At 44.5% G+C, this 12,106-nt stretch overlaps 1 protein-coding gene across 1 annotated transcript; it reads right to left on the reverse strand.

Annotated features, from left to right (window-relative positions):
* l(1)G0469 (lethal (1) G0469 NlpC/P60 domain-containing protein) lies at nucleotides 1-10,750 on the reverse strand. The gene is made up of 4 exons (XM_080271243.1): nucleotides 10,102-10,750; nucleotides 2,186-2,367; nucleotides 1,085-1,188; nucleotides 1-198 (listed from the first exon to the last, which is right to left on the reverse strand). The coding sequence occupies exons 1-4, from the start codon at nucleotides 10,748-10,750 to the stop codon at nucleotides 81-83; spliced, it is 1,053 nt and encodes a 350-aa protein (XP_080127369.1). The 3' UTR covers nucleotides 1-80.
* Nucleotides 10,751-12,106: the final 1,356 nt, after the last annotated feature.

A 12,106-nucleotide genomic window follows, 5' to 3' on the forward strand; every position in this document is an offset into this window, starting at 1 on the left:
TCAATCTCCATTCTCCCTACCCCCATCCTTCAGAGCATCGCCATCAGCCTGCCCACCAGACTGAGGACTTGCCTGCGCCCTCAGAAGTTGACAGAGACAGTTCGTTTGCGCAGAGGACCTGGGGATCCGGTGGGGGAGTTGTGTGTGGAGGAGGTCAGAGTCAGCCACAGCCCCACACATCTGCTTAGCGAACCCCATCTGTGCAAATTTTTTTTTATTGTTAGTGTTACTAGTGTTATTGCTATTCCTACAACTACTGCTACTGCTCCTACTATTACTCTTATCATTATTATATTAGCCAGGCCTCCTTTCACACCATAGCATCACTCTCATCATCATTGTTCATCGTCGTTCATTTGTGAGGGCTCCAACATGCTTCCATGCATCAGCCTTGGTCACCTAGAGATATGGCAGCTTCCCTATGCAGTCCTTTAATCCTGAGGTAACACTAAATGGCCTTGTCCCTGGTCTTTTTCGGTCTACCTCTCGCAACCCTACCCCTAACATTAACACTTCTCACTTTCTGCACCCAATCATCATCCCCCATCCTCTCCACATGCCCAAACCATCTCAATCTACCTCTCCTCACCACAACACCAAAACACTCCAGACCCATCCTACCCCTCAACTCTTCCATTGCAAACCTAGCCTCCCCAGATCACACACTCATGGACGCATTGCACCTAGCCTCCCCAGACCTCACACTCAGGGACGCAATGCACATCCACCTGATCACTGCCATCGTGAAAAAATAAAAAGCTGGCGTGAGGTAGAAAATACGTAACCACCCCAAATTAAATATAAAACCTGACTTATAATGATATCTTTTGTTACTGGTATCTTACTAACCTATTACTATCATTACCCTGCTGGATCTAGGTAAGTGGGGGTTACCTACCAAAATCAGCACACCTGCATTAATTATTACCTAGATTACCAGCCAGCCATTACTCTCCCCAAAATTATGAGGATGCATTTATTACTAACAGATGTATTCACGTTTACCATCATCATCGTCATACTACTCCTTAATCTGCTACTCATTATTAAAATATTGTGTGGAAGTGAACACACACACACGTACCTTGCCGCGTCGCTAAGCTGTCGTGCACGGGGTCCATCGCCATACCTGCACGATACTACCATCTGCTCGGAGTTCTGCCACACGCGGTACGGCTGCACGATCAGCTGTACCAACACAAGACAAGAAGTGCACGTGAGGGAAAGCCGTGGAATGCGCGCGCGCGCGCACACGCGCGCACACACACACACACACACACACACACACACACACACTGCAGGAAAGTTATTACACACATACACAGCAGGAAAGTTATTACACACAGACACACACACACACAGAAGGAAAGTTAAAATACATTGAGTAAACACACTAACACCCCACCCCCATGACAGGATGAACTGGCAAAAGCTGGCATTGCTTTGTGTAAAACTCTCAATATTTAGAAAGATTAAGTTTGACGGTCTCTTTCAACCATTCCAACCCACAGCCAAACCTTGTATTTCATTGAGATTATTGCCATTCAGCTTAACGGTGACCCCTCGAGGTGAAGGAGTGAAGCCAAGTCAGATTAAACACACCAACGACGGTATATATATATATAATTCTGTGTTGCCCCATGAGGAGCACAGGAGTCCGAGGCTAGGCAAGTTGGGCCTGACTTTTAAGATGAGAGTGACCAGCCTCACTCATCCCTCAGAGACATTATGTGAGCAATACACTCCAACCACACCTTGGATATAAACATGCACAGGCTAAATCCGACTGGAGCGCCTTAATTACCCACTAAACCACCAGGCGCCATAATTTGGTTACATGGTTACTACTCAGCGCAGTAAATGGTTTCCTGGTGTACAGGAAACCATTTGGCTTGTCACTCAGTGTAGAGTCACCCATATCTACAGTATATATTTATTGTACTGGTGGAATTAATAATTTTTTCTGACGTGAATCCTAAGTGCCTTTTTATAACTGGAAGAGTGGTCCGGTGATACTTTGAAAGATTTGGCTGGAGTTGAAATATGGCTATTGCCTGAAGGAATATGGTTATTTACTGTGAAAGAGCACTTATTTTCGTTGGAAGAATGTAGCTAATAACTCTGAAGGAATACGACTTATTTACTCATAGACAGACTCCCCATGCCTGCCCATCCCTACCCCTACCTTGAGAGCTGCTGAAGTCACCTCCCCAGACGGGAGGGGCGGCTTGTGCACGTCCCTGGAGTTGTTGATCCTGGCGGTGACTCCCTCGTGCCAGTACTCCTTCAGGGGCTGCCGCACTGCACGCTGCCGCCCGTCCTTGTCACGTACCAGGTGGGCCAACTCCAGAGTGGCTAGGGTCGGCTCTGAAGGAGGCGAAGAAGAAAGGAGATGCAAGGTTAGGGAGGGGGGAGTGAAGTTGGATTGAGCTGCATCATCCATCGTCTACGAGAGAAGTGAAGGAGAAAGCAGCATCAGTCATTCTCATTATTCAGTCTCATGCACAGCTGACATAGCCTATACTATTATTCTTCACCATATATATACAGTATAGCGATTCTCAACTCCCACAGCAGAAGCGAGATGGAGGCCGAAGAATCACCTCCAAATTATAACCCATAGTGATTATCGGCCTTAATTACTCCTTGCCTTAATTATACCTGCACAAATTCATAGGTTGACATTATTTTTAACGAGCAGACTAAATGCACACACACACACACACACACACACACACACACACACACACACACACACACACACACACACACATCCAAACCCTACTGACCGCTTTACCCAGCTGAATCAAATCGTTTGGAGATGGAATTAATAAAATATAATAAAAAACAAGTTCCAGATTAAAGGCGCCGAGAAGAAAGAATATAAGAAAAAAATGGGAAACTCATGAGAAAGTGTGTGTGTGTGTGTGTGTGTGTGTGTGTGTGTGTGTGTGTGTGTGTAAAATTCTACCCCGGGGAAGTAATCAGATTAAGTGACTGTTGTACCCTGGAATAAACTGAGAGAGAGAGAGAGAGAGAGAGAGAGAGAGAGAGTGGTGGGGGGGAGAAGAGGTTTAAAATAAAAGCAGTGTCATGTATACTCAGCTGACCAAAGAAGCAACACCTCCCATTAACCCTTTTAATACAACGACGCAATTACACAGAACCTTCACTGAATCAGATTTCAACCAATGGATTCAATATAGAAGAGATATCGTAAGAAAAAAAAGCCGAGATAACACGTAGAAAGGAGAAAAGATAAGATGCAGGTGGGACACAACATATGGAAGGATGGTGAGAACACGGGAGGCGCTAATAAATGGAGAGAGAGAGAGAGAGAGAGAGAGAGAGAGAGAGAGAGAGAGGCTTGTTATGGCGGAAAAATATATAGCCTACAGTTTGCGTGTAGTTTTAATGTCGCTTATTTTTTTACTGTGGTGCTGAAGTTCTCTCTGTTAAATACAATCGTCAGGAGGTGGTAAGATCATCAAAATTTCGGAGTGCCAATGAAAGGGATAATATTACGGTCTAAACTCATTCAGTGCTTTGACATTTTAGGCTATAATTATACGGTACGGTAATTCTTGACACCAATAGACGAGTTTATTCTTAGCTGACACCTACACTCTTTCTACTCTAATCTGGACTAAAATTGCCATCTCTCCATCTTGAATGCCGAGGTGTGGCAGTAGATCAACACTAGAATATGGTGCTAGTCATGAAGAAGTGCTGTGGCAAGGATATAGAGCCACTGTATTGTCTTTTTACTGAGCTACGTGAAATAAGCTACAAAAGGACGAAAATCTGGGCTAAGGTGAAAGAACTACAACTAATGGAGGTCAGATAAAGCCTTCACTAAATTAACAGCTAAAAAAATAATAACTAAAATAAAACCTTCACAATACCAAGCTAAAAAAAAGTTCAGTATTATACAGCCTTCACTACAATAACACAGCTAGACTAAGTTAGATGAAGCCTGTCTAAACCCCATAAAATAAACTGGTAGTAGAAAAAAATAACACGAGGTGATAGCGGTGTAAGGTGTTAAACAAGAGGCACAACACGCCTGCCCTTCACGGCTTTCCCCACACCAAAACAGCTCCACCTTACGTCAACATTTCCTACAGAGACGCTTGCTAGAACGCATAGGGTATTTGGAGTATTTTTTCCATATCTTTTAACACTCAGGCTCCTAGGACTTTCTCCCAGCTTAATAAAATCGTCTGGCATTGGTTTGACTAGAATAAGACATGAGAGAGATTTACAAAGCGCTTTTCCCATATCTTCTCCCTTCAAAACATTCACAACTCTCACACTTCTAGCTCCTCAAACACCATTAATTCACACTAATCTGGAAAACATACTTATCTAAGTTATCTCTACTCATTTAACAACGGGCACTAAGGCAGATATTTGTTATGGGATTAACATTTCAGGACAGGTTCTTATAATTTAGACTACCAATTACAAGATTCTTCTAACTTAACAACTACAAGGCGCTATCAGTCAAACATTTACCAGTATCAGACTCCTAACTTAACTACAAGATCATGCCAATTTACCAATTCTACTAAGTTATTTTCTGCAAAATACGTGGGTTACTTTATAAATGTTTATAAAAGAGAACTGCATACGGTTAATGAACTTCCAACTGTAATTAGGATAAAAATAACTTTAACTGCCTGCAACAGATGATGCCATAGTCCGCGTGTGTGTGTGTGTGATATTACTAACGCAAGTGTTAGACACAAGCAAGTGTGTGTGCTCTATAAGAGAGAGAGAGAGAGAGAGAGAAATAGTGCTGTACCGTGTTGCGGGAATTAGGCTAGCCTATTGTGTCCAAGTAGAGAGAGAAAGAGAGAGAGAGACCTACGTGAGGAAACGAGGAAGGTGACAGCAGCAGATAGGGAGGGGGAAGGAGGGGGGGAGGAGGAAGAGGAAGGTCAAGAGAGAGAAAGAGAGGAGGGGGGAAGGACGGAGAAGGAGGGGGAGGGGGACGGAAGAGAGATGCAAGTGGGTGATAAGGTTTGGGAGAAGTGGGGGAGGAGTTTGGGGAGAGAGTGGAAATATTGAGGTGGAAGGAGGCGGAACGGGGAAGGATAGGGAAGGGAGAGGGAAGAGTAAGGGAGAGAAAGGATAGAGGAGGGAAAGATAGGTCAAATCAAAAGGGAGGAGGTGATAAGATGGGGAAGGGAGAAGGGACAGGAAAGGAGGAAGGAAAGGAAGAGAGGAAGGACAAAGGCTTGGAATCAAAGAGGAAATAAAGTACAAAGAAAAGCAAACAGCAAAAGACATTTATTAGTCCTAATGCTGCTTTGTTACGAGACGAATATGACTCTGGTATCTTTTCTATGAGACCAAGATCAGGAATGAGAGGTACAAGGGAGGGAGGGGATAGATAGTAAAGGGAGGGGGTAATGAAAGGGAGAAGGGACTATAAAGGGGACAGAAGAAGGAATAAGGGAAAGGAAGGGAATGCAAACTGAATAAGGGAGAGAGAGAAAGGTGGGAGGAACGAGTGAGACAGAGAGGAGGGAAGGGAGAGAAGAGGCAGGCGAGAGATACGGAGAGATAATGAGGTGGTACCAGGTGAGAGAGAGAGAGAGAGAGAGAGAGAGAGAGAGAGAGAGAGGTGGGTAGTAAGGATGGCAATACAATTAAAGGATGAAGGTATCTGCGGAAGGAAATTAGGTTAATGAGAGAGAGAGAGAGAGAGAGAGAGAGAGAGAGAGAGAGAGAGAGAGAAGGGTCAAACAAGGAATGTGGAGGGAGAAAATGAAAAGGGGAGGGGATGGTAGAGGATGGAGGAGAGACAATAGAAGGTGGAGGGGGAAGAGGGAGAGAAAGGTGGAGGTAACTGATAAGAGAGAAAGACAGGCAGGCGAGCGATTGGAAGAGAGGAGGTAATGGAGTTGTAGGTGGCGTTGAGAGAGAGAGAGAGAGAGAGAGAGAGAGAGAGAGATCTAGGGACGAAGATAAGACGTTAAGTAATCTGGGAATGAGAGGGGGAGGGGAGAGATAAGGAGGGAGGAAGATGGGGAGAGACAGGGAGAGGGGGAGACAATGGGGGAAGGAGATATATGAGAAGGAGGGGGGGATGGGAAAGGATGGAGAGAATGAAAGAGGGAGTGACGGGAGGAGGTAGGGAAGGTGAGAGAGAAGCCGAGAGAGAACGAGGTGGAGATATGAAATGATGGGAAGACGCGAGAACGGGAGACGTAGACTGAAACGAGAGGAAATTAATATTGGAGAGGAAGAGGAGGAGGAGAGAGAGGGAGGGAGGGAGAGGGAGGAAGGCAGAAGGGGAAGGAGAGGGGTGATGGAGGGAAGGGGGGGATGATGGAGAGGTTGGAAGGAAACTAATTATAAAAACAGGAAGCACGAGCAATAGACAGGAAAGGGGGAAGGGGAGATGGAGGAGAGGGAGGGATGAAGAAGGAAGGCAGGAAGAGATGGTGGGGAAAAGGAGTGGGATGGATGCAAGAGGGTGGGAAGGGTGGACATGGAAGGAGAGAGAAAGGGGTTGGGAAGGGGAGGAGAAAAGGTGAGGAAACATGAGAGAGAGAGAGAGAGAACGGAAGAAAGGAAGGAAGAGAGATGGGAGCAGGAAGGGACAGGGAAGGTTGAAGGTAGGCGAGATGCAGAGGGGTCAGGGAGTACACAACAAACGGTATAACCTCTCCCTCCCTCTTCCCCCTCTCCCTCACCTACTCCCTCTTCCTCACCTTACCTTCTCGTTCCTTATCCTCTCCCTTACCACCCACTCCTCACTTTATCCCTCTCTTCTTCGTGCTTCTTCACCTTCATCCCTCCCTCACTCTCCCTCTTCTCCATCTTTCCTCAACCTCCCCCCATGCACCACGAAGTTAATTCAAAAGGGGTTAAGAAGTGTAGGACAGAAACAAAGTAAAACAGAAGAATGTTGAAGATGACACGACATGTAACTCACTCATACACCCTCACAACAACGATAACAATACCGTCTGCCTCAAAATCACCACCATCACCATAGCCATGACAACAACAAAAACGACACTGCTAGCTAACCACAACTGCCACCATAACGACACTACCAAGACCATAACCATAACAGAATAACAAACAACACTATTTTCTGCCACCGCAACATCTCTACCTCCAACCACAGGAATAAAACCAGCCATGCCCTTCCTTAAATATCATAATTTGTCTTCCGGAAGAGATAATACAGAAGTGGTAAATAGAAAATACAGGGTTCTCTCTCTCTCTCTCTCTCTGGGTGTTACATGCCGCAGGAAACAGCGTGGTGTGTGTGTGTGTGTGTGTGTGTGTGTGTGTGTGTGTGTGTGTGTGTGTGTGTGTGTGTGTGTGGAGGGAAAACCACTTTCATTCTCTCAACAAAGCCTAACAAGCCGCCGAGACCCAACAGGTGCAGTAAAATGGGGCGCTCACATGTGCGTTACCATGGTGTGTGTGTGTTTTGGGGAGACTGCGTGTTTGCCAGTGTGTACGTGTGTATGTGCACGGGGAGGCTGTTTGTTTGTCTGTGTACCTTACGTGTGCTGCCTAAGAGCTTATGTTTGCTAATGTACACAATGCGTGCTGTGCTCATATATCTGCTTGTGTTCAAGTATGTGTACTGGATGAGGTTGTGTATGTATGCCTGGTGTGTGTGTGTGTGTGTGTGTGTGTGTGTGTGTGTGTGTGTGTGAATACTTCTTGTTTAAGAGTCTGAGCACGTTCCTGTGTGTGTGTGTGTGTGTGTGTGTGTGTGTGTGTGTGTGTGTGCGCGCTTTCTGTGATGGAAGTATTCGGTAAACATGACTTGAGTCAGGATGCATGGGAGCTTGTGTGAACGTGTAAGTACAGGATGTACATGTACCGGGAGAAGCGTGTGGGTTGTTATTATGTGGGTGGCGGCGTAAGAATGCATGTGTGCGTGCATGCATCCGGAGTTGGGTGCGATCGTACAGGAATGATGATGCGACTGTGTGTGTGTGTGTGTGTGTGTGTGTGTGTGTGTGTGTGTTTGAGGAAGAGAATATTGCGTGATGTGCGTGGGGTGTTTGAGTTCGTGTGACACTTCCATTTACCACCTGAGGAATGTGTGTGTGTGTGTGTGTGTGTGTGTGTGTGTGTGTGTGTTTGAGAGAGAATATTGCGTGATGTGCGTTGGGTGTTAGTTCATGTGACACTTCCACTTACCACTTGAGGTGTGTGTGTGTGTGTGTGTGTGTGTGTGTGTGTGTGTGTGTTCCTAGTATCGCTATTCTCACTAATCTCTCATTTCCTCCTTTAGACACTCACAAGGTCACAATGCCAAAATATTACGAGGGAATGTGGCTGTTGATGATTTTGCATACGATTCTAATATACATAGATACATACACAGAGGCTACATACATATACACACATACAACATACACGTACGGTACATACATGAATACATGCAAACATATAGACACACACATTCACACTTAGACATACACATATACACATACATAGACACATACACATACACATATACACATACATAGACACGTACACATACACACATACATAATACACACATACATAGACATACGTACATACATACCTATACGGTACTAAAATTAATATGCAATATAAGTTTCGAATTTAGCATCTAAGTATTCTCTAAAATATACTAAGGAATCAAGCATGTGAATATTGCAGCTATCAGGTAGGACTTTTAAACTCAGTTTCGTTTTTCTTTATTATAACGGGATGAAGAGGAATGAAAAAATTAAAAAAAAAAAACTTCCATTAACCACATTACTGGCGTCCTCCAGTCATGAAAAAAACGTAACACTTGAACTTGAACAGCTGTAAACAATTTTATCTCGAGGTCATACATATGTAAACGATCACACACACACACACACACACACACAAGCATTAACTATCAGTAATCACACCTACTGTAAGCAGCGAAAAGTGCCAGATCAAAACACTAAGCATGACTAAACACATCTATTTAAACCCTGCATTAATCAACTTATCACTGCGTATGAAGCGATTACGTGAGAGAATGAAACAAGCGATGTAATACAAAATGTGGCGAGGGAAAGATTATCAACCTCAACAGCAAAGGAAGAAAGTTAATAAAAGAGTAAAATGTTGAAGTGGATGGAAATGAATCGCAATACAAAAATCATGGTGTGCAAAAGGAAGAAATCGAAGTATGAAGTGCAAAATAGAAATCGAACTCCAGGCAATAGGAAAACTTTCAACATCTCCGCCATGACGCCTTAATGTTACTCTTGCACCTCACAACTTTTATTTAATGCATTTTTAGACAATCTGCACTGGAGGGGTTGGATATAGCCTTCATTAACCCCTAACACACTACAGACCTTCACTAACTTTATTGTAACTGACTGTAGGTGATCAGTAAACCAATAAGATGTCACTGTGCCGAAGGTGTATATCTTAAGGAAACACAACACTAATTTTGAGTCTATGGAGATGCAAAGATAAAGGTATAATTCAGATGAGATAATTTCGGTTCTAAGTATGGAAATGCATGGAATAAATAGGAAAAATTATGATGAAGACATGATAATTTTGATTCTATGGGCATGCGATGAATATAACGGAAGAAAGGTATTATTTTACAAGTTGCCAATATACGGTTCAGAGATATTACCATCAAAAACGCACAAAATGATACCTAACTCTACGGTAAGCATTCCGCTGCAGCAGGTTCGGTTAGGTTAGGTCCAGAAAAATAGTTACTGCACAACCTGGGGGGTGTATTGGCAACTTGTAAAACTTTACCGAAAGAAAATATAATGAATAAAAGAAACGACATAATTCGGCTGTCATGATGGAGGAATAAAAAATCTTCAAAAATAAGTTATACTGGTTGGAAAAAAATAACTCGTATTCTATGTGGCACAGATTTCGTAACACCAAGTCCTTAGCGATTTTTCTTGTATGTTCTGTACATGGTTTTAAAATCAACAGGCTGCATCACTTACATACAAGACAGTATCTGACGTGTAAGACAATGTGTTGATTAGACTGCCAAGGAATGGGTGTTACGCTCTCTCTCTCTCCCAGCCACACAGACAACGCCCACCAAAACACCACTATACTCACTTTTGTTTTTGGGCAGGATGGCGATGCCCCAGTGGTGGTGGAGTTTGATGTTGAACTCGAATATGTCTCCGGATCGAACCTGGGACAGCAGTTTCTCGCAGTTCTGCCTCGTGAACCAGGGCGTCAGGAGCATGAAGTTGGAAGGCATCTTCTTCGCCTCTTTCTCCTTCTTCTCCTTGGCTTTCTTCGCAGCCTTTTTGTCTAGCACGGGGGAGTGTGGGGCAGAATGAGACGTTGACTGCTGGTGGTTTTCATTCTTCTTGAGTAGGGACAAATCGGAGTGGACGCTCAGATTGCCTGTGGACTGGGTCAACCTTGCCGCGGCCGTGACAGCTGCGGACTGGTGATGCCTTCTCGGGGAGCCCAACATGTGTCCGCCTCTGTGCTGTGACGGAAGGCGGCATAAACGATCAGTACACTCCTTCGGATCCACGTCTGGTTGATTTTCGTCCGCGACTCGCTTGATATGGGGTGGGGGCAAGGGAGGGAGCGGATCGAGGGTGGAGGCGTCAGCGGCCTGTCTCATGGAGGGAGAGTCTGCTGCCTGTCCGCCGCAGCTGGAGCGAGAGAGGTTGTTGATGAGCTGAGCGCGGCGGGACACTAGCTGCCGCTCCAGAGATTGCGCGTACATAGTGCTAACTTGCATCATGGTGCCGGGGCCTTCCTAACGCCTCCTACTTCAAAATATCAAGAAAAAAAAAAAATCCTTCACTCCTATCACCAAAGTCCTGACACTTCCCCCTCTTCCTTCAAACCGACACAGCTAGTTCAGATGTCCTAATATCGTTCCTCTCACGTCAATTCACGAGAGTTCAAGTATCCTTTTTTTTTTTTCCCTCCTACCAACGCACCGTTCAAAAATCCTTCCCCTTTCCTCTCACTTTTTCCCTCGTAAGTCTTTCCCTGGCAGCTCTTTTTCCTCTTACTTCTTTTTACGCTTTCGTTTTCGCCTCAAATGGAAGCTTGATCGCGACAGGGTTATTTTTAAATAACGAGCTTGAATGCTTATTTTAGGCTTCTCTCCTCTCACTGGTGGCTTCAAAGTCTATTTGATACTAGATTTACGGAATGACAAGTGCTGGTAGTGGTATAATGGCAACTTATGGAGGTTTTATGGAAAGAGGAAAAAACAAGCTACCCACCCCTTCAACGTGTAATATCACACTGAGTGGTGCGCGCGGGAGAAACTCTAGACAGCTTTCAAACGACAATCTCCCCGATTATGGAAGCCCTTATTTTTGTATCCCGGGTGCTTTAATACTGAAGGTGATTTACAGAAGCCTTCTCACTCCTTCTACTAGAGCCACAGAAGTCAGTATGTTCGGGTAATCGACTGAGAAGGTGACTCAACTGCCGGCAGGTATATATAGCGGGGTGGCATGTGACTGGCGCCACGGTGCCGGACGTACGACACTTCAGCGTCTGGCAGTGGAGAAGGTGGGATAAGTCACCAGCCCAGAGTTGCCAAGAGTAAAGAAAACAATAGCGTTAACTTTGCTGTCCAAAGGTGCTTTATTGTCACTAAGTTGGCTAACTTGGCTTTCTAGTTTATCGCCAAAATCTCTCTGAAACCGAATAAATCTAGCAGTATTGTAAGCACATGTCAAAAACACATTAAAAATATCTAAAAATAAGTACAATGCTGCATGGAACAACAAAAGATGCTAGAAACCCAAATCTCAAGGAATTCGCATAGAAAAATTGAAAAAATAATCAAGACATCACTAAATCCAGGTAAGAAAATATCTAAAAATCTTTCTACATAGGGTGAATCTCTAAAATACAAGTCATTAGAATTAAATAACTTTTAGCGTCACATCTCGCTACATTCTGGCTAAGATGGCAACTCTGGATACTGGCGACATTCTTGGCAGCCCCCCTTTGGAGTACGGCCGCGCCCCCTCTACCTGTTAGTCACGTACGTAGAGGAGGGGAAAAAAGTTCGCCTAATATTCCTCCCATTGTACTTTCGACTCTTCTCTACTGGCAAATATTTCTGAGCTGA

Source organism: Coenobita brevimanus, chromosome 45, assembly GCF_032717465.1.
Source record: "Coenobita brevimanus isolate Jiangsu-jjx chromosome 45, ASM3271746v2, whole genome shotgun sequence".
Classification (NCBI taxonomy): domain Eukaryota; kingdom Metazoa; phylum Arthropoda; class Malacostraca; order Decapoda; family Coenobitidae; genus Coenobita; species Coenobita brevimanus.